The sequence below is a fragment of the Simochromis diagramma genome, unplaced genomic scaffold, assembly GCF_900408965.1.
Source record: "Simochromis diagramma unplaced genomic scaffold, fSimDia1.1 OVJJ01000735.1, whole genome shotgun sequence".
Taxonomy (NCBI): Eukaryota; Metazoa; Chordata; class Actinopteri; order Cichliformes; family Cichlidae; genus Simochromis; species Simochromis diagramma.
The window spans coordinates 1-25,853 of NW_024386783.1; the positions used below are offsets into that span (position 1 = coordinate 1).

The window sequence follows — 25,853 nt, forward strand, 5'->3', positions numbered from 1 at the left end:
GGAGCCCGTCCGGCCTCTTGCCACACCGGCTGCCACGTTGGCTGGGGGGCCCGAGGAGCCCGTCCGGCCTCCTGTGGCTGCTTCTCCACCTGTGGCTGCTTCTCCCCTGTGGCTGCAGCGCCGCCTCCTGCAGTACCACCACCGCAGTGCTACCGCCTGCTACGGCCACACCTCAGCCTGAGGGCGCATCCTCGCCTGGCCCGGTTTCATCCACGCCTGGTCCGGCTTCATCCTCGGCTTCAGCCTCGCCTGATTCTGGTCCAGCTTCATCCTCACCTGGCCCAGCTTCAGCGTCAGCTTCGCCTGGCCCAGCTTCGGCTACAGCTTCATCATCGCCTGGCCCGGTTTCCTCATCGCCTGGCCCGGTTTCCTCATCGCCTGGCCCGGTTTCATCCTCGCCTGGTCCGGCTTCATCCTTGGCTTCAGCCTCGCCTGATTCTGGTCCAGCTTCATCCTCACCTGGCCCAGCTTCAGCTACGGTTTCATCCACGCCTGGCCCGGCTTCATCCACGCCTGGTCCGGCTTCATCCTTGGCTTCAGCCTCGCCTGATTCTGGTCCAGCTTCATCCTCACCTGGCCCAGCTTCAGCTACAGCGTCAGCTTCGCCTGGCCCGGCTTCAGCTACAGCTTCGTCCTCGCCCGGCCCGGCTTCTGCTTCAGCATCGCCTGGTCCAGCCTTCGTGTCTGCATCCTCGTCTGGTCCAGCCTTCGTGTCTGCATCCTCGTCTGGTCCAGCCTTCGTGTCTGCATCTTCGTCTGGTCCAGCCTTCGCCTGCAGCAGAGTCTTCAGCATCCGCACCATCGCCTGCAGCATCCGCACCATCGCCTGCAGCAGCGTCTTCAGCATCCGCACCATCGCCTGCAGCAGCGTCTTCAGCATCTTCGCCCGCTGCGGCCCCGGCTTCCGTGCCTTCAGCCTCGCCTGGCCCAGCCTCGTTTGGGTCCGGACCTAAACGGCCGTTTTCTAGACCGCTGGCTAGGCTACTGGCCGGGCGCCGTCGCCTGACTGGCCGCCGTTGCCTTCCGCACGGCCGGCCCCCAGACCGCCATCGCCTGAGCGGCCGCCGTTGCCTTCCGCACGGCCGGCCCCCGGACCCTCTTCGCCTGAGCGGCCGCCGTTGCCTTCCGCACGGCCGGCCCCCGGACCCTCTTCGCCTGAGCGGCCGCCGTTGCCTTCCGCACGGCCGGCCCCCGGACCCTCTTCGCCTGAGTGGCCGCCGTTGCCTTCCACACGGCCGGCCTCCTGAACCTTTTGTGCGCCTCCACGGCCTTCTTCGTGGCCGGCCTCCTGAACTGTCCCATCCTGGCCTCCTGTGTTGTCGGGCCCCTGGCCGGCCGCCTGAACTGTGTTTTGGACTCTGCTCCCCTGTGAGTTTTTTTTTTGTGAACATTTGTTTGGGACTCTGGGGCCTTCGTTTTGGTCGTGGCCCGGTCCCTCCGTCCTGGGCCCCTGCCGCCCGCCCGGGTCTGGTGGTGTGTTTCTGTGGCTGTCAGGGGCCAGCCCTTGAGGGGGGGTACTGTCATGGTCCTGCGACCATGACTCGGTGACTTTGTGTTTTGTGTTCTTTATTGTTATTACTTTCATTATTATTCATGGCTGTTTTGGGATGGTTTGTGTTTTGGGATTTTAGATACTGGGTTTTGGGTTTGTGCTCCCTCATTGGTCCCTGGTGTCAGTGTTCCCCTGTCTCGTCAGGTTAACCAGGTCCAGCTGTGTCTCCCACCTGTGTGTGATTTCCCAGTGTCTCTCTGTGTACTTATAGTGTGTGTTTTCCTCTGCTCCTCGTCGCGTCGTCTGTGTTCACACCTGGTGTAATCCTCTGCGTGCTCTCCCTGCTGTTCTCCCTTCATGTTCAGGTTTGCCACTCCTCTGTGTAGTTTATCCCAGTTTAGTTCGTCCTTAGTTCTGTTTGCCATCTCCACTTTGTGTTTGATATTATCAATAAATCACCCTCACACCTGAATAAGTGCTGCGTTTTGGGTCCTCCTTCCACTCTCCACACGGCCGCTGCCCCGGACCGTGACAATTTGTCACATGCATAGTTATACAAGTATAACACACAGTGAAATGTAACCTGACACGCTCCTCGACATGTGCAAAAGATGCGGAACCTTCTACCAGATTGCAGAAGTTGGAACAGTTTGTTGCCAGGATGGGACGGGTCCTTCAGTATCTGTGCTGCTCTAGTCCGGCATCTCCTGGTGTAGGTGTCCTGAAGCGGGGGGAGAGCAATCCTGCAGCAGCGTTCTGCTGTACGGATCACTCTCTGGAGAGCTTTTTGGTCATTCACACAGCTTTTCCCAAACCACGATGTCTGTTCTGTGTGAGGATGCTCTCCACAGCGCCTGTATAGAAAATCCTGAGGATCTTTGGAGAGACCCGAACTTCCTCAGTTGTCGTAGGTGATACAGGCGCTGCCTAGCCTTTTTGGTCTGGACCTGAATGTGGGCAGCCCATGTCAGGTCTGAGGAGATATGGACACCAAGATACTTGAAGGACTGCTCCCTCTCCACTGGAGCTCCATTGATGATAATGGGCTTGTAGTCTCTGTGCTGACCCCTTCTGAAGTCCACCACCAGCTCCTTGGTCTTGCCGACGTTCAGCTGGAGGTGGTTGTCCTGGCACCATGATGCCAGATTCTTCACTTCATCCATGTAGGCCGCCTCATCGTTGTTGGAGATGGCACCCAACACCACTGTGTCGTCAGTAAACTTGTTGGAGCCATGGGTGGCCACACAGTCTGAAGTGTAGAGGGAGTAGAGCAGTGGCAAGAGGATTGATCTAGTTTGCCATGCTGGCAAAAGACCAATACACCAAGACAAACGGCCATTTATGCTTTTTACACAGACAGCCCATTTAACCAGGGAACTTGACCAACACGTTCTCACTCCCAAAGCGTAACATTTTACGCTAGGTGACAAATCGTCACCATATTACGCTTTCGGCTACCCACCACGTTCCTAAATGACGACCTCGGAAAAAGAGGAAATAGAGAACCGTCTGGACTGACTCTACACATGTTCGCTCTTTTTCTTCAAATTGCTTAGAAACACGCTATTTAACATCATTAAAGTCCTGGTTAAGGTCAGGAATAAGGTTATGGTCAGGGCTAGGGATAAGGTTAGGTTTAGGGCTGGAATACAGGGCTGGAACGTCTTTTACCGCGGGAGCGTCATTGCACTGGATTCCAGCCATAACCCGCCGCGTACCATAAGAACGCCGAAGGTCTCCTTTCGTGTTCCTCAGGAACGCCGCGGGACGTGACAAAACGTCGACATGTTACGCCTCGGGAGTGAAAACGGGCTGAACTTGACACAATGTATTTTTTTCTATGCTCTATTTAACTAGAAGAATTGTTGTACCACACATTAAAGTTTCAAATCAGTGAAAAAGCAATCGTGCCAAAGAAATGTGATGTGTTGTTTAAGATGACTGCAATTATGGTATTAACAGAAAACACACATCTCTGTCTCTTTTCTTTTCTGTTTAATGTTTCACTTACCTTCTAAACTCACCAAGTACTTGCACAATCCTGAGGTTTTTAGAAAAGAACATCCCAGATTAAATAAGGAGGAGATACAGACATTAAAACTAACCTTTATTACTATGATACAAAACAATATTAATGAAGTTGTTAAAAGTGGTACTTCTTACACACACACACACACACACACACACACACACACACACACACACACACACACACACACACACACACACAACTCATTACAAGTGTTTAAAAGTTTGAGTTGTCTGAAAAACTAAAGAAAGAAAAACACAAAAATGTTACAATACAAAAGTTGGAACTTTATTAACACCCAGAAATACAAACTGATGGGTTGATAAATATCAAGAAGACAGTACATTTCGTGAACAGTGAAAGTTCGTGAACAACGGTAAAACCTAAGCTTTATGCTGCTAACACTAACAATTCACTAAATAAGAGAAGATACAGCAATCATAGGGCAAGAAGCAGCAGAATGCCGAATCAGAAAGGAGCGAAAAGGGGACTGGAAAGTTCCAAGTCTAAGATAGCGCCTGAGAATGCTAACGAGGAGAGTGCTACGTCCAGCAACGTGCTAATGGATAGCTTCCATAACTACGCAGCTACTACGGTGGCACTCACGTTAGCCGAAGAAGAAATGGATGAGTTCCCACCTCTCCCTGTTACACACCTCTCAAATCGCCAGCTCCGAAGAAGGTGATGTACGAACGCAGCAACTCTGACCCAGTTGATGTAAATGAGATAATTCTCGTCTGTCGGCACTAATAAACACCAGGTCTGATAACATTGAGAGCATGGTGAGAGAGAACTCGAACATGGTGAGAGAGAATACGCTCCAGATTGAGGGTCTCAAAAAGACGATTGATTTGTGTGCGCGGAAATGAAAGATATGAAGGGGAAAGTTTGCGACTTGGAAAAAAAGTAACTAAAGAGGAAGGTCGAGTGGACAACTGCCAACAGAGAATCTGAGTTGGAAAGATATTCCAGGAGGTGGAATCTCAGACTACATGGAGTCAAGGAGGCTGAGAAAGAAGACGTAAGGGGAAAGGTGACTTGATATGCCAGTCTGTTCTGCCAGAACAAAATCGTAGGCTGCCTGACGTCATCGACACCGACTCGGAGCCAAGCGACAAAGTAGCACCAGACCTAGAGGCATCATCGTGCAGTTCACCTCCCGAATCTACAGAGATGCTGAATAGAAAGCAGCCAAAACATCCTCCTACCTGCAGGACAATCATTTGAGGTTCGCTGAAGATCTGTCCAGGGAGGACAGAGAACGTCGTGACAAACTGTGGCCGATGATAGACAAAGCCCGTAAGGAGGGTAAGCCGGCTTATTTCGTGGGAGGCCGAGGATTCATCAGTGGATCAGAAGTTTTCCCTCCTTCATAGAGACGTTTATTCAGTCTCCGAAATGACATTTCTGTGAGCTTGTTTACATGGTGAACTTGATATTTTCACCCTCAGGTTAAATTTTTATTTTGTGTTGAAGAGTGTGTTTATGGACTAAAGGGACAAAGGGACTAAAGACCTGAGTAACACTCTGGGCAACTTTGGGCTGACTCAGCATGTAACAGAGGCCACACATAATAGAGGACACACTCTTGACCTACTGATCTCCAAGAGCCTGAGCATTTCAATCATTACTGTGTCTGATGTGGGCTTATCTGATCATTACTGTGTTTTCTTTGAAAGTAAAATCTCAGCCCACACAAATATATCAACAGCAGTGATCACAAAGCGGTGTATAACTGAAGACAGTAGTGAGATCTTTAACCAGGTCTTCCCATTAACACCTGACCTGTCCAAAGGTTCAGTCAATGAGCTGGTCAATAGCTTTAATGCAAAACTGTTAAATGTAATGGATACTATTGCCCCCATTAAGGTGAAGGTTATCTCTGGAAGGAAAAAGTCTCCATGGAGAAACTCCACACTAGTGAAAAATGAAAAAAGAGAGTGTAGGAAAGCTGAGCACAGATGGAGAAAAACAAACCTCCAGGTTCACTATGACATCTATAAAGAGAAACTTCACAATTATAATTTACAACTGAGGAGTGCAAGGAGGTCCTACTTCTCTGACATCGTCACTAAAAACAGCCATAATGCTCGGGTCTTATTTTCTACAGTTGACAGGCTAACAAACCCTCCTGTGCCAGTAGCAGCTGAACTTCATTCGACCATGGCCTGCAATGACTTTGCCAAATTCTTCACAGACAAAATCCAAAAGATTAGACAAGCAGTTGGTACATCACACAGATCCAGGATATGTACTGTGTCCACCGAAAAACTGTTTAAACACCATCAAACAGTTACACCCGATTAACAGCAAAGACCTGGAGGACATCTTAGGTCAACTGAACTCCTCCTCTTGCTGTTTAGATGTCCTGCCAACAAGTTTTTTCAAAAAGGTCTCAAAGACTTTAGAGTCAGACCCGTTACAGATCGTCAACTTTTCCTTAATGTCAGGTGTGTTTCCAGAACCACTAAAAACTGCTGTAATCAAACCCATACTGAAAAAGGACAATCTTGACAAGACACAAATGAAAACTACAGGCCGATCTCAAATCTCCCATTTTTAAGTAAGATCATTGAAAAAGCAGTTTCTCAACAGCTCATTACTTCTTAAAAACAGAATAACTGCTACGATGCCTTCCAGTCAGGTTTGTAGACAGAACCACAGCACTGAAACCCGCTCTGACAAAAGTGTTTAATGACATATGTCTGAACACAGACAGTGGAAAAATGTCAGTCCTTAGTTTTACTGGATCTCAGTGCAGCAGTTGATACAGTTGACCACAACATATTACTCAAACGACTGGAGAACTGGGCAGGTCTTTCAGGAACTGTACTAAAACTGGTTCAAAACATACTTAGAAAACAGGAAATACTTTTGTATCAATAGGTAACTTCACATCTGAGCAGACAAGTATCACATGTGGAGTTCCCCAAGGTTCCATCTATGGGACCCCCTCTGTTTTAACATTTTACATGCTCCCACTGGCACAGATTATAAAGAACAACAAAATAAACTACCACAGCTATGCAGATGACAACAAATATATATCACAATGTCACCAGGAGACCGAGGCCCTGTACAGGCTCTTGGTAAATGCATTGAGGAAATTATGACTGGCTGTGCCACAATTTTCTCCAGCTAAACAAAAGCAAAACTGAGGTAATAGTCTTTGGCGCCAAAGAAAAACGATTACAGGTCACCAGAGAACTTCAATCTATACACCTAAAAACCAAAACCAGGCGAGAAATTTGGGTGTAGTGATGGATGCAGACCTAAACTTAGAAAAACACATTAAGACAATAACAAAGTCAGCTTACTATCACCTCAAAAATATTTCTAGGATAAAAGATCTGATGTCTCAACAGGACCTGGAAAAACTAGTCCATGCATTCATCTTTAGTAGGCTTGATTACTGTAACAGCATCTTTACAGGTCTACCTAAAAAATCAGTCAGACAACTACAGCTCATTCAGAACTCTGCTGCTCGAGTCCTCACTAAGACCAAAAAGTGGACCACATCAGTCCAGCTCTGAGGTCTTTACACTGGCTGCCTGTCCGTCAGAGGATAGACTTTAAAGTTCTGATGCTGGTTCTATAAAGCTCTGAATGGTTTAGGACCAAAATACATCAGTGACCTCCTGACCCAGTATGAACCTTCCAGATCCCTCAGGTCATCTGGATCCAGTCTTTTATCAGTTCCTAGAGTCAGAAACCAGACACGGAGAAGCTGCATTCAGCTTTTATGCTCCTTATATCTGGAACAAACTCCCAGAAAGCCTCAGATCAGCTGAAACACTCAGTTTATTTAAATCCAGGGTTGAAGACTCACCTATTCTCAGCTGCATTTGAATAAAGCACCAAATCCACACTTTTAAGCTTAAGTTTCAAAACTTACATTAACTACTGATCTTATCTATTTCTGATTTTATCTGTTTTGATTTATATACTGTTTTGTTTGTTTGTTAATTAGTTAAGCTTAAATTTCAAAACTTACATTAACTACTGATTTATCTACGCTTCTGATTTTATCTGTTTTGATTTTACATACTGTTTTGTTTGTTGTTAAGTGGGTTAGAGCTCTGGGTAGCTCCCCAGCTGGGTCTAGACTGGGTCTAGAGAGTATTTTAAATTCAGGGAATTAAAATAGAAAGTAGCTCATCACAGAAGGACTGGTAGCTCCCCTTACGATAAGGGTTCAGATCGCGCGAACAGGTGTGAAATGTGTGTGTTTAGTTAGTTTGTTTTGTTTGCTTGTTTTAATCAATTTTAAATCATGCTTTTTATTTGTTTTGGTTTCTAATGTCTCTGTAAAGCACTTTGAATCACCTTGTTGTTGAATTGTGCTATACAAATAAATTTTGCCTTGCCTTGCCTTATCTATAAAAAGCTATATTTAAACCATAGCAGATAGTTAAATACTGTATTTTTATAAGCTTAGTCACTCAGGGTTTTTACTGTTCTACTACCTAAATTGTGCAGCACCGGTCCCCTTATCCTATAGATCTATTCTTAGCTGTAGAAGTTTAGAACTTACTTTTTTCTCTTTCTTTTTTCTAATAACTTTGTCTTTTTCATTTGTTTCTCTTAATACCAGGGGTTTAAGACAAACATGTAAACGCAAAGCTTTGTTTTTATTTGCCAAACAATTTAAAACAGATTTTTGCTTTTTCCAAGAGAGTCATTCCACCACCTGCTGATACAAATTTTTGGAAATCACAATGGGGTAATGAAGTCTGGTTGTCCCATGGCTCTGAGCGTTCTGCTGGAGTTGCCACGCTTAAAAATTCTTTTTCTGGAGATGTGTTACACTCTGACTGTGACACCTTAGGACACTACCTCTGCTCACTAATCAGACACAATAACAGTATTTTCATTGCAGTAAATATATATGGTTACAATAATAAAACTGAAAATGATAAATTACTTGACTCCTTAGAAGAAAGAATTAATTTCTGGCTCTCCAAATACCCAAATTCAGTCCTCTTAATTGGTGGAGACTTTAACATTGCTTTAGACAATACGGTTGATAGGTGGCCTCCAGGGCAGCAGTCTTCATACAGTGCAAACTTAAAAAATTTTATGGGAAAATTTAATCTTGTGGATATTTGGAGAGAAAAATTTCCAGATAATAGACTCTTTACTTGGGAGCAATAAGACAGGATTGGCTTGTTTCTGACTGTATTGATAAAGATAATATTACCGTTAATATACTTGCCACCCCCCTCACTGATCCTAGAGCAATTCACATTAACGTCCAAATGTTTACACTGGATACTATACCTCATAAATTTCTCTTATTGGAAGTTAAATAATTCTTTACTAAAAGATAAAATGGTTAACATGCAGATTAATAACTTAATTGTTTATTATTGGAACAAAGCTAACAGAGAGAAGTCCTTTTGTACCAATTGGGAACTTTTTAAATTTGAAGCATGCAAATTCTTGAGAAGATACGGGAGTCAAATTGCTAAATTAAGGAAAGCTGAAGAACAAGAAGATTTGCATTTCCTGCGAAAATGCTGTGTGGATGCCTTAACGCTGAAGATGTCCTGCTGAAAAAAAGCTGAAAAAGTTGAGAAAAAAAAATATTAACCTTTATTGTGCAGTTACACTATGATTTGGAAGAAATACTATGTTTTGGCTCAAATACTATGATTTACCAGTAATACTATGTTTTGGTACAAATACTACACTTTGTCACAAATACTATAATTGAGTACAAGTACTATAAAGATTACAGAAATACTATGATTTAGCAGAAATGCAATGTTTTTGCAGAAACACTGTAATTTCGCTTAAATAGTATGAAATAGCAGTAAATACTATGCCCTTGAGGGCATCCCACACAATAAGCAGAATTGCCTCTTATTACCAGAAGTCCCCAGAAGAAATCTCAGAGGAAGATAAATTAAGTTTACTAGAACTTCAAAATAAACGGACGGTTTTATATCGACGCAAGGCTGAGGGTGCTTTCATAAGATCCAGGAAGAGGTGGCTGGAGGAGGGCGAACAAAATTCTGCTTACTTTTTCAGACTTGAAAAATACAGATCAAAAACAAACTCTATTCGTCAACTAAATATTAATGGCATTGTCTCTGACAATCCTAGAGAAATTTCACATTTCTGTGCCGAATTCTATACTAAACTATACGACTCAAAATATAATGAGGCTGTCTCAACAGGATGTTTCAATAATATTAAAAACCTCAAATCTATTGTTGTGGAAGATAGAAGTTATTGTGACAGCCCTCTGACTGTGGAGGAAGTTTGTAATTCCATTTCTGCACTTAAGGCCAATAAATCTCCCGGCACAGATGGTTTGACTGCAGAGTTTTATAAATCATTTTCTAATCTCCCGGCTCCATTTTTACTGCAGGTTTTTACAGAAAGTATAGAGAATAACACCCTCCCTCCTTCTCTTACTCAAGGTCTCATAACACTTATTCCAAAACCAAACAAAGACTTACTCTTTATTGATAATTGGAGACCCATCTCCCTGCTCAATAATGACTATAAGATTATGGCTTTAATACTTGCTAACAGAATTAAAGAGGTCTTGGAAACAATTATCGATGAGACACAATCAGGCTTATGAGAAACAGACACATTTCTAATAACATTAGACTGGTTTTGGATTTACTTGATTACTCTGATCTGATACCTGACAATAGCTTCATTCTCTTCCTGGATTTTTATAAGGCTTTTGATACAATTGAACATCAATTTATTTTCCACTCTTTGGAAAAATTTGGCTTTGGCAAGTTTTTCTGTAAAGCTGTCAAAACCTTATACACAAATGGCAATAGTTCTATTAAATGATTAACGGCTCCACCCCGAGATTTGACCTGAAACGTGGTATTCGCCAAGGATGTCCTATTTCACCATATTTATTTTTACTTTGTACACAAATTCTTGCAACTAAAATTTCAAACAGTGTTGTACAAGGAATCACCATAGCTGATAAGGAGCTCGTCATCAGGCAGTTAGCCGATGACACCACACTCTTCTTGAAGAATGCAAACCAAATCCCACCAGCCCTTACTGTGATTAGTGATTTCTCTGAGGCCTCTGGTTTACGCCTAAATCTTAAAAAGTGTGAGTTACTAGCAATTAAAGACTGCCCTGCAAATACTATCTGTAATATCTCCGTTTAAACAAGAAGTCACATACTTGGGACTGCTAATATCCAAAGACCAAAAATCAAGATGCTCTTCAAACTTCACTCCAATTATACAGAAAACCCTAAAAAAGTTAAACCAGTGGCTGCAAAGGGACTTGTCTTTGAAGGTAGAGTGTTACTTACTAAAGCTGAAGGGATATCCCGATTAACATATGCTGCTCTCTCCTTACATCTGGATAAGAAAATTAGTAAAGATATTGACCGTATGCTCTTTAATTTTATATGGAAAAAACCGTACGCATTATATTAGAAAAACTGTTGTGATGAATAAGTACGAATCAGGTGGGCTTAACGTCTTAGACTTTTCTACTTTAAATAACACTTTCAAAATTAATTGGGCTAAACATTTTCTTAAAAACCCTACCTCTATCTGGAACTTTATACCATATCATATTTTCTCTTGTTTTGGTGGCTTTAATTTTATTTTAAATTGTAATTACAATGTTGAGAAACTCCCTGTAAAGCTTTCATCCTTCCATAAGCAGGTCCTCTTAGCGTGGACCCTCATTTATAAACACAACTTCTCACCTCACAAATACCTCATCTGGAACAACAGGGATATTTTATATAAAAATAAATCACTTTTCCTGGAAACTTGGATCCAAAATGGGATCCTATTGGTGGCTCAGCTGGTTAATAAAGAGGGACAACTACTTACATACGACGACTTTATTGCACTATATAATTTTCCAATCAGTGTTCAGGAATTCTCAATGGTGCTTGGTGCCATACCCTCAGGGACTTTAATGTTATATAAAAACACTGACAGCTCGATCTCTACCTCAGTCACTCTCCCTGATCCAGCTGAGTCACCAATAGGAAAAATCTGCTTTTCACAGGAACTTGGTAATAGCAATAAGAGAATACGTAGTTTATTCCAAGAAGATATCGTCTCTCTCCCATATATAATATCTTATTGGAACCGATTTGTTCCAGATATCAAGTGGAAGACAGTCTGGATGGTCCCCCATAAATATTTGATTGTAAATAAGGTGAAAGAAGTCTCATTTAAAATTCTACATAAATGTTATCCAGCCAGTCACTACATGGTAAAATTTAAAAGGGACATAAATACTAATTGTACTTTATGTGGGGATCATCCAGAAACTGTGACACATCTTTTTTGGTACTGTTCTTTTACACAGAGATTCTGGAAGGAATTTAGCAGGTTTGTTATTGTCCATATTTTAAGGGAGTTTTCTTTACGATGGGAAAATGTTTTATTCTGTTTCTTTAAGTTCCCCAAGAAGTATGAGAAATGTTTTTTTCTGATAAATTTGTTAATACTTTTAGCTAAATTTTTTATCCATAAATGTAAGTTTACTAACAAAACACCATATTTCTGTCATTATTTTAAGGATGTGGAAATGTACCTACAATCAATATCAGACTCCACCAACAAAAAGGCTCTCAAAACAATATATGTATGTGAATTTTTGCGTGTATTCTTATAATTGTTACCTTTTTCTTTTACCCCTGGCTTTGTGTGTTCATGTTCTGTTGTTTTGTATACTTCATCTGTTCGTATGTTGTATACTCATTGTTTGTTAAGTGTTTGGTTCCTTTCACTGTCTCATGAGCCTCCTGAACTGAAGAAAGTGGAATGACTCCTGAAATTGGCTTTGGTTTGTGAAACAAGTCAAGGGTCACAAAGTATGAACATTATCACCATCTAGTGGCAGAGAAAAAGAATGGGCACGCACACACAGACACGCACACACACAGTAGCTGTCCAATCTTTACTGTGTATTATGAGTATTCTACAGTGGCCCTGAGAGGCCAAACGGACTGCAACTTCAGAAAACACTTGCAAAAAGAAAAATGCTGCAAAAAGAAAAACGCTGCAAAAAGAAAAACGCTGCAAAAGCACAGAGTTTATTCAGAGGTTTATTCCCCATTTCTCAACCTTGGCAGCCCCTCTTACAGAGCTCACGAGAAAACACTTCTAAAGTGATGTGGAATGATGACTGTGAACATGCCTTCCAATCTTTAAAAAGACAGATTTCTGAAGCCCCTGTTTTGCAAAGCCCTGATTTTTCCAAACCATTTGTTGTACAAGTAGATGCCTCTAATGTTGGACTTGGAGCAGTACTGGCTCAGGGAGAAGCTGGTGAAGCTTTTCTTAAGTAAAAAGCTGTTTGACAGGGAGACAAAATATTCAAACAGTAGAAAAAGGACTGGCAATCAAGTGGGCAATTGATTCGTTGAAATATTATTTCCTTGGAGGAGAATTTATTCTTCAGACAGATCACAGACCCCTGGTGTGGATGCACTCCAAGCAACATCAAAATGCGAGCATACTGCGCTGGTGCCTAGCCCTCCAGCCATACCAGTTCTGATGTTTCCCTCACGACACCTCTCTGCGTAACATTCTACAAAAGCAGCTGTACATGCCCACTCCATTTTTGATGTACCCTCCTATGATGATGAGCCTGTTCCAATACAGACTACAAAACAGAGCGAGGCATCTAAGCTTGAAAGGAGAGTGGATGAGGTTGCAAAGCAAGTAGAAACTGAGCCAAAGGTCCAAGAATCCTCCTCCTGACAGTGAGCTTAGTGCAGCGTTAAAACAGAGACAAGAAGAAAATGTTAAACTTCAAATAAGAAAAATGAGTTGCCTAAGCTACTGAGAGCTCGCTCAGAACTAAAAATGTTAAAGAAAATAACAGTGATGGCAAAGATTACTTAATGGCAAGAAATGGCAGTGCCAGGAGACCTGTTAAGGTTCCCTCTATGCCAAAAGTGTGATTCTCCTTTAGATGTGGTGAAGAAGCCTATTGCTGCTCGATGTCCAAATGAACCTAACCAGAAAAATGTTGAGTTATTATATTATATTATATATAATTAAAATGTTAATTCATTTAAAACCAACTCATTCATTTTTAGGAAAAATTAATTATTTTTTTTTCCATGTTTACTGTGATGATGATGATGAATTTATTTCATCCGTCAACCTCACCCATCAGAGTTAGGGGGCGGGGCTAACAATGAAACGGTTAAAACGCTGCTTTAGTCCAGAGTCGATTCCTTTAGATGGCATCTCTCAGTACCAAGTAAAGAGATCGTACATGCATACTTGCTAGTTCTTATTTGGCACGTTCGCTCACGAGTCCAGACTTCTGTAGATGAGAGGACACAGCTGACAGGGAGACGGCAGCATCATCTGCCCTTCACTGTGTACTTAAACAACTACCACAGACCTTCCACGGCACAAGAAAGACTGAGTGGACCGACAGTAACAAGTATTAATAACAAAGTTGGCCATCAGATTTCTTGCAGTGATGTAATAAATGATTTTCCCTCTAAAAAAGCTGGAAACAAAATGTTAAGAGGAGGATGGAGTATTGAGGAAAAACAAAAGTCAAATGTTTGGATTCCAATCATTCATTTTCAAATGTAGTTCTTCCTGTTTTTACCAAAGAGTTTACACAGTTTTACAGTTTTCAGAACAAATTATTCTACTTAATTATTCGACTGATTTACAAATCATGTTCCCTTATTGCACCTACCTCTATGAATTTACAGTACTGAAGCATTTCTCTGATATTTTTTGTGTTTTATTTAGTAGTTAGAACTTAAAACATATGAACTAGGTACTGTTTTATTTAAGGGATTTTTTCTTTGTTGTTGCACATTGCTCTTACAGTTTATTTAAAACCAGAAATAATAAAGCAGTTGACGTGTTTCAGGCTGTGACTTTTAGTATCTGTTGGTACTTCATCACTTTGAATAAGTGTAAGTCAACACCAGGCCACACTTTCAGTCTTTCCATTAAACAAATGAACAACAATCCATTATTTTCACCATTAAACAGTAAAATATGCTTCTTGACTCCTGATGCAGGTGCCCACCTACAACCTGGTTTATTAATACTAAGCTAAAGAGGAAAGAAACTCACTGTAGTTCTCACAGCTCAGGACAAGCAGACACCTGATGTTGAGTGACTGAATGGAACTAAAACAAGAATTCATAATTATGTTTGTCTGCCATGAACACGTGATGATAAAACTCTGCATATGCAGTCAGGAGACTGATGACCTGTGAAATGAGCTGTTAGAAATGTGCAGATATGTGTAAACATTGATCAGCATTTAACATCCAGGATGGAGCAAAACTTCTGACCTGCATGTTGAGAACCTTTAATCACATCATCTTTGTAAAGAAATAGCTGATGACTCATTAAACGTTTCCATGTAATTTATCACAGTGAAAAATATTCACTTTGCTGGATCTGAAAATCACGTGTTCATTTCATTAGACACTAGCAATACTATTAAACTGGACCTTATCATTCTCATATAGCACTAAATGTGAAACTGAGTCATATCATAACAATCTATATATGTAATATGTGTTTGCCTGAATCTTCCAGCACAAACAGAAAGAGGAGCTGTTGTCTGAGTATCAATGCAAATACACACCAGAAATCGTTCAGTAAAGACAAATTTAATAAATGAAAGCTGGTGAGAGGGCCTTTGATGTTTCTCTTTGGATCATCCTTCCATCCATTTCTTCAGCTTATCCAATTCAAGATTGGAGCCATCCCAGCTGTTATGGGGCCAGAGGCAGGAGTACAACCTGGACAGGTCAGTCTAACACAGAGAAACAGACAACTATTCACACTCACATTCAACCTAACTGCATCTCTCTGGACTGTGGGATGAAGCTGGAGTACCTGGAGGGAACCACAAAGGCGCCAGGACTGTCTTGCTCTCAGGTGACGGCCGTTCACGCTGCTCTGAAGACCCTCAGTTGTCTTTGGATCATCCTGTTGTTTGTCTCCCAGTGTCGTTGCTGCTCCTCTCCTTTCAAAGACAAACACCAAATAACACAAATGAGAGTGAATCACTTCAGAACAACGGGAACACTCCTGGTTATTGTGAGCAAACGTCATAACAAGATGAATATATTTACCATTTTACTGAGGGAACATCTTCTGTGTGGAGTTTCTTCTCATCTTGGCTCTTTTTCCTGACATTTAGAAACAAGAGGCAGAAAAGAAAGAATAAAAGTTAAAACCTCAACGATTTTTAATGTTTGGGATATTTTAGAAACAACCGTAAACACTATTTACTACTTACCACTTGTTCATTCTTGCTGGCGTTCACTCTCCTCATCTTCTCTCTAAAGGACAAATGACAGTAAAGAGGGAATCGTTTTAGTAACTTTATCAACCAGGTGAGCAGAATTTTAGATATTTATCAATAATCTGATTAAAAGCAGAGTGAATACTTATCTTTTTACGAGAAAGGGTTCAATCCGTCCTGTCTTAGGTCTTAATGTCACCTTGTCTCCTCTCTGTTTTCTCTGAAAAAACAAAAGACAAATGGGAAGAAAAAAATTAGTAAATGATTTCAGCAACTAGAGGAAGTGTTCACTGAGGAGCTGTCATAATAATATAAAATCAATATCTACTTATCTTTTTTTAATGAGAGTTTACAGAGCACGCTGGCTTCGCTCCTCCCTCCGCTCCTCTCTGAAAGTTACCTGGATAAAGGATAATAACAATTAATAACATCATCAAAACAGACAAACCTGAAAGAATTGCTGATCAGAGTTGTGACAGAGTCGCAGGTTAGATGGATGTATACTTATCTTTCACAATGAGAGCGTTTGCATCTTCCTTTAGAGAGAAGATGAGGAGAGTGAACGTCAGCAAGAATGAACAAAGTGGTAAGTAGTAAATAGTGTTACGGTTGTTTCTAAAATATCCCAAACATTAAAAAATCGTTGAGGTTTTAACTTTTATTCTTTCTTTCTGCCTCTTGTTTCTAAATGTCAGGAAAAAGAGCCAAGATGAGAAGAAACTCCACACAGAAGATGTTCCCTCAGTAAAATGGTAAATATATTCATCTTGTTATGACGTTGCTCACAATAACCAGGAGTGTTCCCGTTGTTCTGAAGTGATTCACTCTCATTTGGTGTTATTTGGTGAAAACAATAAAAAGACCTCTTCAGGTCTTTTTATTGTTTTCTCTCTGCAGAGGAAAGTGATGAGACTGATGAGGAAATACTAAATACAAGACTGACAAAGGGAACTGAAAAAGTCAAACCAAAACCTATACTGGGGGAAAACTATAGGAAACAGAACTACTGAGGCAAGGAAACACGAGGGGACGGAGATTAACACTCTGACAAGGGACAAAGGGAGACTGACACAATATTTACAACACAGGAGGCTGATTATGGGAACTAAGGACACATAGAAACACAGCTGAACCGAATAAGAAATGAACAACAAGTCGAAACAAACTCTAATGACAGTTCAACAAGTTTATAAACAGAGCAAATAACTTTCAGGATGTTTCAACAATGTGTAAAATGAGTTCTTATCTTTTTTTTGTGAGAGGGCCTTTGATGTTTCTCTTTGGATCATCCTTCCATCCATTTCTTCAGCTTATCCAATTCAAGATTGGAGCCATCCCAGCTGTTATGGGGCCAGAGGCAGGAGTACAACCTGGACAGGTCAGTCCTAACACAGAGAAACAGACAACTATTCACACTCACATTCAACCTAACTGCATCTCTCTGGACTGTGGGATGAAGCTGGAGTACCTGGAGGGAACCACAAAGGCGCCAGGACTGTCTTGCTCTCAGGTGACGGCCGTTCACGCTGCTCTGAAGACCCTCAGTTGTCTTTGGATCAAATAACACCAAATGAGAGTGAATCACTTCAGAAACACAGGAACACTCCTGGTTATTGTGAGCAAACGTCATAACAAGATGAATATATTTACCATTTTACTGAGGGAAAATCTTCTGTGTGGTGTTTCTTCGCAGCGTGACTCATTTTCCTGACTTTTAGAAACAAGAGGCAGAAAAGAAAGAATAAAGTTAAAACCTCGACGATTTTCAAATATTTTAGGACATTATTTTAGAAACAACCTTAAGCACCATTTACTACTTACCACTTTGTTCAGGCTTGCTGACGTTCGACATGCTTCACTGTATATTATAATCTCAAGCGCTTCCTTGCTGGAGTCGGGCTCCGGATGCTGCTCTCTTCCTCCGGAGCCTTCCTCTTAGCACGCTTTGCCGACATATTTAGAAAACGGCAGAGCACCGAAGTGAGAACTCTGCCGTCCGCGCTGTAGTCTGTTATTCTCCAGCGGTTCGTCATCTCAGTGTCCTCTGTTCGGTAAACAGTGGAGATGACTCTGGTGACGAGGAGGCCGTCGACAGTCAAGGTGCCGACACAGTTCCTCCGATCTGCCTTCAGCACAGCAAGATCCGCTTTCTCTGGAAGAACTGGAGTCAGGAAGCGTGGATGAGAGCTGGAGCCCGCAGGCGGCAGCATCATGCCAGCTGGTGAGTCCGTAGGAGGAGAAGGAGTGGTGTTCTCTCTCTGGCTCTGCCTCACATGGACAAATGGTGTCGTCACCTGGTCCCGGTGGAACAATCCTTTAAAAGGTATGTAAGGAAAGTCCTTGGACCCCGTCACCAGGTTATGGTAAAGGGTGAGGACCAGGTGGGACATGGAGTCCAGTTGGCTGCTGCTCAGTTCACGGTTCCTCAAGTTAATGACGACCATCTGAGGAGCAGTGATTGGACTCACCAGCTCAGCTACGAGAAAGCAAAGCATGCGTGTACGTTAATCATGTGATCACACAAACTAAAGCCTGAATTTAAATTGTCCAGACATGGCTTTACATCATCATAAGCTCTTCCACACACAAACAGTAAGAAGCTCCCAGCAGAGAACTCATTGTTTATGAAAGCCTTCACCTTTTTTGGTAAAAGTTTTCATGCGGTGTAAGGCTGCATGGACTTTCACTGAGGTTTTAATACGCATTCACATTAAGGAGTAATATCTTCATATTAGTTGAGCATCGATATTTTGAGAATAAAGCAGCTACATTTAGGTGAGAAACCTCCCACCTCCTTATTGCAGGCACACACTGTTTCAATCTCAAACTCATCCAGCGACTCTGTGAACTTTTAAAACTCCATTCTCCAGCTTTATAAAATTCACAATCTATGAAACTTTCACGTATAACTCAGCGCCAGCAGCCCAAACATGTCAACTCAAACCCTCTACATGCAAAAACGGCCGCGCGTTGACGTCAGCGTCCTCCAATGCCTTACGTCGTTTCCAGGGCGCGTGCATTCAATTGTTTTTTTTTTCCAGCGATTTAAAAAAAAACATGGCGCCATCTTTATAGTGTACTGGCACATGTTAAAATTGATGTTACTCAAGTATGAAACATCTCATCCTAAATGTTAACACTCATGAAGTCCTACTTCCAAACAATAAAAGACAAAAATCTAAGTTGTATTTGTTTGCTAGCACTCTGACATATTAGCCTGCTGTACTCACCATAGCGTTGATCTATCACCTCCTCAATGAAAAGGGAGAGCAGGTGCATCTCGCGACTGAAGTTTGTAGAAGTCATTTTGCAAATCCTTCTTGAAGATTTTCAAACGTTGGCTGTAGTTTGAAAAATCCGAGTTTTTCACAGCACTAGTGGAAAAAGCTCCTGTTTGCGCTCAAACGTGAAACCCGAATTCCAAGTTTGCCTCCTGCTTTTATACCTGCACTCAAACACGTCATCATCACCATGACTCCCAGTGCCACCGAAAATCAATTTTATTTATTTAAAATAAAGTTCGTCTAATTATCATAGCTTTTTAAAAATTATATATGTTTCTCACTTTATTTTACTGTTTTATTCATCCTTTATAAAAATATGTTGCCAAACTTTGTCGTTTTAATTCTTTAAAAAAATCATTAATTCACCAGTTTACAAAAATGAAGATCGATATCTGAAATTTAAATTAATAAATAAATAATTACAATTGATAATGGATTTTTAGCATTAAAGAATAGTTTTTCAATGCGCTTTAAATGTTATCAGAGCCGATGTTGTGCCAAAAAGTGATCGCAGTCCAAAAAGTGATTTACGGTATTGAAACGTTTGTTTGTGTCATGACATTTGTAAACAGTTGATGTTTAAGGTGCAGTTCATGTGGAAGCCGGAGGAGGGTGGTGTTGTGCGCATAATACAAAGTGATGGCGAAACCTAAAAGACGGTGTCATGTCTGCTCCCTGAAGCAATCTCATAACAGTTTCAATCTATTTCAAGCCAGTTAGCACATTTCTGTTATGAAGTTTAATAATTTTTTGGCAGTAAACTTTTAAATCCTTTTATTATGAATATCACATTTTCAGATTTTCAAGAGAGACCAGACCAATAGGGCAGCAGAAATCACAAAAATAAATAAATAAATAAGAGTTTTATAAAGATTAAAACAGTAAAAAAAAGAGAGAGAGAGAGACTGGAATGATTATGATGTATAACACAGAATATGTACAATAACAGAGTTATAAACACACCTAGAAAAAAACACGTTATACTTTTTATTTCATCTATAACCTCTGTGTAAATTTTGTTGATTGCAAAGTGTTTATGAATATGTTTTTAAAAGCTGGTTATCTGACTGTCAGTTAATAGCAATTAAAAAGAAAGCTGATTTTTATTATTCCTAAATGGAAAAAGTCCATTATGAATTTTTGTTATGAATTTCATTTATCAATCCACCTCCTCACTGCTCTTTCCCGGTGCAGCAGCCAGAGCTGGATCAAGCAGCCAGATGGCTTCTGGAGGAAGACTAACTGCAACAAAGGGTCTCTGGGAGGCTGCTCAGGCACAGCAGCTGAAAAATCAAAGATGAAATAAAAACTGGACCTGATCATGGTGCTGCATGAGACAAAAAGTCTAGATGATAAAACAGTGTATGAATTGGTAACACTGCTTATGATGATCATGTTTAGGTGGAAACTAGCGAGCTAACTTCCTGCTAACCTCTAACTCAGTTAAATTGAATAAACTCTGTTTTCATGGATGCCTGGATGTTAAACTTAATTGTTAAACCCGGTAAAGCAGCAACGCTGATCATTTTATTAAAGATGAAAGAAGTTAGACCGTTTTTAGCTCTCAGTGATCCCTCAGTGTTCGTTTGACTTTGGGACCTGAAATATGGCAGCTTTTCACTTACACATTTTTGAACCACTCATTCATAGAAATAGTTTCCAGTCTAAGATCTGGACAGATCCACCAAGTTCACAGTAGTTTTACAATTTTCTGCAGCGCAGAAAAAAAAACCCTGAAAACATCACACCTCTGAAGTAACACATTGTGATTCATGTACAAACAACACACAATTATTGTAGATTCTTCAAAGCCTCCTTATATTCAACACTTGGGTAGGTGGTGTTATACATGCCCTCACAGCACCGGCACATCAATCACCCTATTTTCACCTTGTCACCTTCATTAAGCTGCTCTCTTTCTACAGAAGGCCCACCGCATGCATGGGGGGAGGGGGGTGGGGGGATACCGTGGGCCAGGGCTGTGGCATCTAATGTCTGGTTGTCAGTGTCCTTTGGAAAAGCAAGTGATTGTCCTCAAATCAGATGTCCCAGCAGATTGATCTAGACCAAGACCAATACACCAAGACAAACAGCCATTTATGCTTTTTACACAGACAGCCCATTTATTAACCAGGGAACTTGACACAATGTATTTTTTTTCCTATGCTCTATTTAACTAGAAGAATTGTTGTACCACACATTAAAGTTTCAAATCAGTGAAAAAGCAATCGTGCCAAAGAAATGTCATGTGTTTGTTTAAGATGACTGCAATTATGGTATTAACAGAAAACACACATCTGTCTCTTTTCTTTTCTGTTTAGTGTTTCACTTACCTTCTAAACTCACCAAGTACTTGCACAATCCTGAGGTTTTTAGAAAAGAACATCCCAGATTAAATAAGGAGGAGATACAGACATTAAAACCAACCTTTATTACTATGATACAAAAACAATATTAATGAAGTTGTTAAAAGTGGTACTTCTTACACACACACACACACACACACACACACACACACACACCATTACAAGTGTTTAAAAGTTTGAGTTGTCTGAAAAACTAAAGAAAAAAAAAAAACACAAAAATGTTACAATACAAAAGTTGGAACTTTATTAACACCCAGAAATACAAACTGATGGGTTGATAAATATCAAGAAGACAGTACATTTCACATAAAGACTGTGCATCATTTTAAGATGAAGAAATGCAATATGGGGTCAACCAGAGGATTAATAATCAAAACTAAGGGATTCTGATATTAATACTGCACCGCCTCGAATCTCACTATAAGTTACATCTGTTGAACTGACTTCTTGCTAGCATTTCCAAGGAAGTCAAGATGAAAAAAATAAAACCTAAAAACAGAGGGTCCAATACATTTAACAGGAATTTGTCAAAAGAGGTAAAACTGCACACACTCACATGAGACCCAGACCTTCACAATAAAACAGGAAATGAGAACACTACACCAAGACGCAGACCTGACACTGAGAGACAGACAGAATGACACATGGAACCTGAACAAAACTAAACGTGAGATACAACCGAGAACAAATCCTTAAACATGAATAAACAGAAACATAGAACTCTAACAATAATAATAATCATCGCACCCAAAACCACAACAATCATTCAAAAAATAAACTAACAATCAAAACTCAAAATACTGGTTCGAAACTGTCACGGTCCGGGGCAGCGGCCGTGTGAAGAGTGGAAAGGAGGACTCAGATGCAGCACTTACTCAGATGTGAAGGTGATTTATTGACAATACTGAACATAAAGTGGAGATGGCAAAACAGAACTAAGGACGAACTAAACTGGGAGAAACTACACAAAGGGAGTGGCAAACCTGAACATGAAGGGAGAACAGCAGGGAGAGCACGCAGAGGATTCACGGAGAAACGGAGAAATGCAGAGTACGCAGGGTAACACAGAGGATGAACACAGGGTATGTACACAGACGACACGACGAGGAGCGGAGGAAATCACACACTATAAATACACAAAGAGACACTGGGAAATCACACACAGGTGGGGGAAACAGCTGGACCTGATTAACCTGACGAGACAGGGGAACACTAACACCAGGGACCAACAGAGGGAGCACAAACCCAGAACCCAGTGTCTAAAATCCCAAACACAAACCATCCCAAAACAGCCATGAATAATAATGAAAGTAATAACAATAAGTACATAAACACAAAGTCACTGAGTCATGGTCGCAGGACCATGACAGTACCCCCCCCCCCTCAAGGGCTGGCCCCCGACAGCCACAGAAACACACCACCAGATCCGGGCGGGCGGCAGGGGGCCCAGGACGGAGGGACCGGGCCACGACCATGGACGGAGGCCCCAGAGTCCCAAAACAAAGATGAACACAAAACCCACAGGGGAGCAGAGTCCAAAGCACAGTTCAGGAGGCCGTCCGCGAAAGGGGCTGCGGCAGCGCGTAAAGAGTTCAGGAGGCCGGCCGTGCGGAAGGCAGCGGCGGCGCGTAAAGAGTTCAGGAGGCCGGCCGTGCGGAAGGCAGCGGCGGCGCGTAAAGAGTTCAGGAGGCCGGCCGTGCGGAAGGCAACGGCGGCCGCTCAGGCGACGGCGGTCCGGGGGCCGGCCGTGCGGAAGGCAACGGCGGCCGCTCAGGCGACGGCGCCCGGCCAGTAGCCTAGCCAGCGGTCTAGAAAACGGCCGTTTAGGTCCAGACCCAAACGAGGCTGGGCCAGGCGAGGCTGAAGGCACGGAAGACGCTGCTGCAGGCGATGGTGCGAATGCTGCAGGCTCTACTGCAGGCGGAGATGCAGACACGAAGGCTGGACCAGGCGAAGATGCAGACACGAAGGCTGGACCAGACGAGGAAGATGATGAAGCTGAAGCTGGACCAGGCGTGGACGAAGCTGAAGCAGAAGCTGGACCAGGTGTGAATGAAGACACGGAGGCTGGACCAGGCGAAGCTGAAGCTGAAGCTGGAGCTGGACCAGACGATGACGCCGGGCCAGACGATGCGGATGATGCCGGGCCAGACGATGCGGATGAAACCGGGCCAGGCGTGGATGAAGCCAGGCGTGGATGAAACCGGGCCAGGTGAGGATGAAGCTGTAGCTGAAGCTGGGCCAGGTGAGGATGAAGCTGGACCAGAATCAGGCGTGGATGAAACCGGGCCAGGTGAGGATGAAGCCGGGCCAGGCGATGATGCGTCCTCAGGCTGAGGTGTGGCCGTAGCAGGCGGTAGCACTGCCGGTGGTGGTACTGCAGGAGGCGGCGCTGCAGCCACAGGTGGAGAAGCAGCCACAGGTGGAGAAGCAGCCACAGGAGGCCGGACGGGCTCCTCGGGCCCCCCAGCCGACGTGGCAGCCGGTGTGGCATGAGGCCGGACGGGCTCCTCGGGCCCCCCAGCAGGTGAAGCAGGAGGCTGGACGGGCTCCTCGGGCCCCCCAGCAAAAACAGCCTCAGAACCAGCGGGCACCGGGGCCCCCGGCACACACGAAACAAAACTAGGAGGCACGTGGGCCTCTGGCACACATGAAACAAAACTAGGAGGCACGTGGGCCTCTGGCACACAGGAAACAAAACTAGGAGGCACGTGGGCCTCTGGCACAGTCGAAACAAAACCAGTAGGCGCGTGGGCCTCTGGCACAGTCGAAACAAAACCAGTAGGCGCGTGGGCCTCTGGCACAGTCGAAACAAAACCAGTAGGCGCGTGGGCCTCTGGCACATATGAAACAAAACCAGTAGGCACGAGGGCCTCTGGCACACATGAAACAAAACCAGTAGGCACGTGGGCCTCTGGCACACATGAAACAAAACCAGTAGGCACGTGGGCCTCTGGCACACATACGGAGGGCTGCAGCTGCGCAGAGCACTGACCCTGCTTAGGCAGTGACAGCCCAGTGCAGTTCACAGCTGGCATCATGGCCACCAGGGGTCCAGAGTAAGCTGAGGGCAGTAACCCAGCCTCTGGGGAAGCCCCGGAGTGAGCAACAGTCTCTAATGTTGCCAGCTTTTGAAGAACAGGTCCGTTGCAAAACAGTGCATCTCCCTGCCTAGAAACAGCGGTGGAAAAACAGTGTGAAAACTGTGATTCAGCTATTACCGGAACCGTGGGTTGTGGCGATGCTAGCGGTGATGGTGGTGGCTGAGTGGCCAACTGGAGCGGCGGCAGAACCGGTGATTGTGTCCGTAGGGAGGCTAACGGTTGAGCTGCAGACTGGGAAGCTTGTGGCTGGACACCGAACTGAGCCGGAGAATGGCAATAAAGTTCTGGCTCATAAGGAGCGGCAGAGAAACAGTCTCTCTGTTTTACAGAGGGTTGGTACACGCCCACTTGCGAAGGGTCTGTTACCACGAAGGTAGGTAAACGACCCGTACAGTCTCCCATCCCGCTCTGAATAGCCCCAGAAAATAAAGTCCCGGAAACTGGGGAAGCCAATGCATCCCGCTCACTCACCGCCTCGGGCTGCTCGAACGTGAATGCAGACGGGGGGTGTAGTCCGAGGTCCAAAAGAAGAAGCTCCTGCTCCCACTAACAAAGCGAGCCCAGAAGCCATGGGAGACCGGTCACCAGACGCTGTAGCCGCCTCTCTATAGCGCGCTGGGACGTGCCACCCGGGTTTTCCAGCCACAGGTCGATGAGCTCCTGTGTGGCATCGATTAGGTTCTCCCGTAGCTCCTTGGATGGGTTAAGCGCTGCTGGGTCCATTTCGTGGTCGCGTCGTACTGTCACGGTCCGGGGCAGCGGCCGTGTGAAGAGTGGAAAGGAGGACTCAGATGCAGCACTTACTCAGACGTGAAGGTGATTTATTGACAATACTGAACATAAAGTGGAGATGGCAAAACAGAACTAAGGACGAACTAAACTAGGAGAAACTACACAAAGGGAGTGGCAAACCTGAACATGAAGGGAGAACAGCAGGGAGAGCACGCAGAGGATTCACGGAGAAATGCAGAGTACGCAGGGTAACACAGAGGATGAACACAGGGTATGTACACAGACGACGCGACAAGGAGCAGAGGAAATCACACACTATAAATACACAAAGAGACACTGGGAAATCACACACAGGTGGGGGAAACAGCTGGACCTGATTAACCTGACGAGACAGGGGAACACTAACACCAGGGACCAACAGAGGGAGCACAAACCCAGAACCCAGTGTCTAAAATCCCAAACACAAACCATCCCAAAACAGCCATGAATAATAATGAAAGTAATAACAATAAGTACATAAACACAAAGTCACTGAGTCATGGTCGCAGGACCATGACAGAAACTGACCCAGAACCGTGA

General features: G+C 43.3%; 1 protein-coding gene across 6 annotated transcripts; it reads right to left on the reverse strand.

Moving 5' to 3' along the window:
* Positions 1-15,164: 15,164 nt before the first annotated feature.
* On the reverse strand, positions 15,165-19,165 carry LOC120727942. Of its 6 annotated transcripts, none has more exons than XR_005694605.1 (5): positions 19,019-19,165; positions 17,610-18,264; positions 17,439-17,499; positions 15,377-15,506; positions 15,165-15,293 (listed from the first exon to the last, which is right to left on the reverse strand). XR_005694605.1 is itself a non-coding variant. In XM_040022559.1 (2 exons), exons 1-2 carry the CDS (start codon positions 19,092-19,094, stop codon positions 17,654-17,656), a joined length of 687 nt encoding a protein of 228 aa, XP_039878493.1. In that variant the 5' UTR covers positions 19,095-19,165; the 3' UTR covers positions 17,605-17,653. The 6 variants fall into 6 exon arrangements, 1 of the variants encoding a protein (XP_039878493.1); XR_005694607.1 differs by lacking the exon at positions 19,019-19,165 and adding an exon at positions 18,580-18,749; XR_005694606.1 differs by lacking the exons at positions 15,165-15,293; positions 15,377-15,506 and adding an exon at positions 17,240-17,337.
* Between the last annotated feature and the right edge of the window lie 6,688 nt (positions 19,166-25,853).

Bases quoted from the DNA above. Each gene is read 5' to 3' on its own strand.
- LOC120727942 (XM_040022559.1), bottom strand. From the start codon at position 19,094: ATGACTTCTACAAACTTCAGTCGCGAGATGCACCTGCTCTCCCTTTTC. The intron at 18,265-19,018 runs GTGAGTACAGCA...GCTTTCTCGTAG, and splicing joins GGTGATAGATCAACGCTATG to CTGAGCTGGTGAGTCCAATC.